This window comes from Enhydra lutris, unplaced genomic scaffold (genome assembly GCF_002288905.1).
Source record: "Enhydra lutris kenyoni isolate GAN:26980312 unplaced genomic scaffold, ASM228890v2 scaffoldscaffold30, whole genome shotgun sequence".
In the NCBI taxonomy this organism is placed as follows: domain Eukaryota; kingdom Metazoa; phylum Chordata; class Mammalia; order Carnivora; family Mustelidae; genus Enhydra; species Enhydra lutris.
The window spans coordinates 21285423-21286794 of NW_019154114.1; the positions used below are offsets into that span (position 1 = coordinate 21285423).

At 56.9% G+C, this 1372-nt stretch overlaps 1 protein-coding gene across 9 annotated transcripts in view; it reads left to right on the plus strand.

The window, feature by feature from the left end:
* Positions 1-638, plus strand: part of LOC111152900 (BTG3 associated nuclear protein) — a 102200-nt gene extending 101562 nt beyond the window's left edge. For all 9 annotated transcript variants that reach the window (XM_022511624.1, XM_022511626.1, XM_022511623.1 and 6 more), the window contains one exon: positions 7-638. In XM_022511624.1, coding sequence (XP_022367332.1) covers positions 7-66 — 60 coding nt within the window. In that variant the 3' untranslated portion in view covers positions 67-638. The remainder of the gene's footprint in view (positions 1-6) is intronic.
* The last annotated feature ends 734 nt before the right edge of the window (positions 639-1372 follow it).

Here is a 1372-nt window from a genome sequence, read left to right on the forward strand (position 1 = left end):
TTGCAGACGGCTGAGACCCTGCAGCCCGAAATGCAGCTTGAGCACGGAGCCATCCAGATCCAGTAGGCGGGACAGGCCGCCTCCCGCCACAGGACCTAAGGTGCAGCTGCGGCCGTGCTCTGCGCCGGCTCCAGCCTCCCGCCCTGTCCTGCGCGCCCCGGCCCCACGGCTTTGCACGGAGGGGACTGCTCGTGTTCTGTTCGAGTGCGTCGGAAAGCCTCACCCGCGCGGACGGGGGGTGTCCCGGCCAACACAGGGTGACAGTAACAGCCACCGCCCCTGCCGGAAGACCCTTCCTTTTGAGTCCCACTTTGGTGTCCAGAGAGAGAGTGGGGAGGCACAGCGTGGATTGCGTTAAGTACGTGCGGAAAATCAAGAACTACGATATTTTTCTCTGTTCAGACAGCTTTTTTTAATTTGCTATGGTGTTTATAACAAAAGAGAAAATTGAAAAAAAAAAAAGTGGAGTAGCAGAAGCCTTTTGCTGTGTGCTCTGTTCCGTGTAATGAAAATAGGTATTTGCAAAAGACAACTAACGATTTTGATGGAAATATTGCTTACCTACTTTTCTAGGGGGAAATGCTCTCAACACTGTTAATTATGCATTTCTAATGAAATAAAATGTATTTATGACCACAGCAGCTTTGTGTCTTTTCGCGTGAAGAGCTGGTTCGCCCTGAGCCCGGCCTCCTTCCTGGTGGCTGCGTGGGAGTCACGCCGTGGGCCCTCTCAGCTAGACAGGAGTTGTGGGGTCCTTTCCAAAGGAAGGCTGTGGCTGTTTCTTCCGGTCCCATGGAACAGGCCCTGGGAATGGCTCCCCAGGTCGCCAAGTGCCGTACCACGGCATGCCCCCTCGGACTCAGGCCTTGTCACGGTGTTGCAGGAGCCCCGCAGGGAGACCCTGAGTCACATGGGCCTCTCCCGGCTCTATAGTCCCAGCTTGGGGGTTCCCCAGGCCAAGTCACATCCAAAGAAGTACGGCGTCTCCTATAAAACTATAAAAAGAGAGGTGGTTCCACACTGACGTCCTGGAGGTGGTTTGCGAGACGTGCGCCCGGCGGTGCCTGGTCTCCCAGTCCGCTCCGTCTGGCACTTACCTTGTGGGGTCTGCGGCCTCCCCACCACAAAACTGCATTCACTGACTCAGACTGTGACCGCTCAGTGCTTTTTCTGGAAAGGGTTCAAAGTTGCCGTCCCAAATCATTGCAGCTCTCCCAGGCTGTGCCATAGGGGTCAGCGGGCTGGGTGGTTTACACGGGGGTGGGCACACCGAGGGGGGACGGCGGGCTGGGGGAGCAGCTCCTGAGAGTGGGACGGCACCTCTGTGTCCCCTGCCTCCAACTACCGCCAAGGGGTATGGTCCATTCTCCCG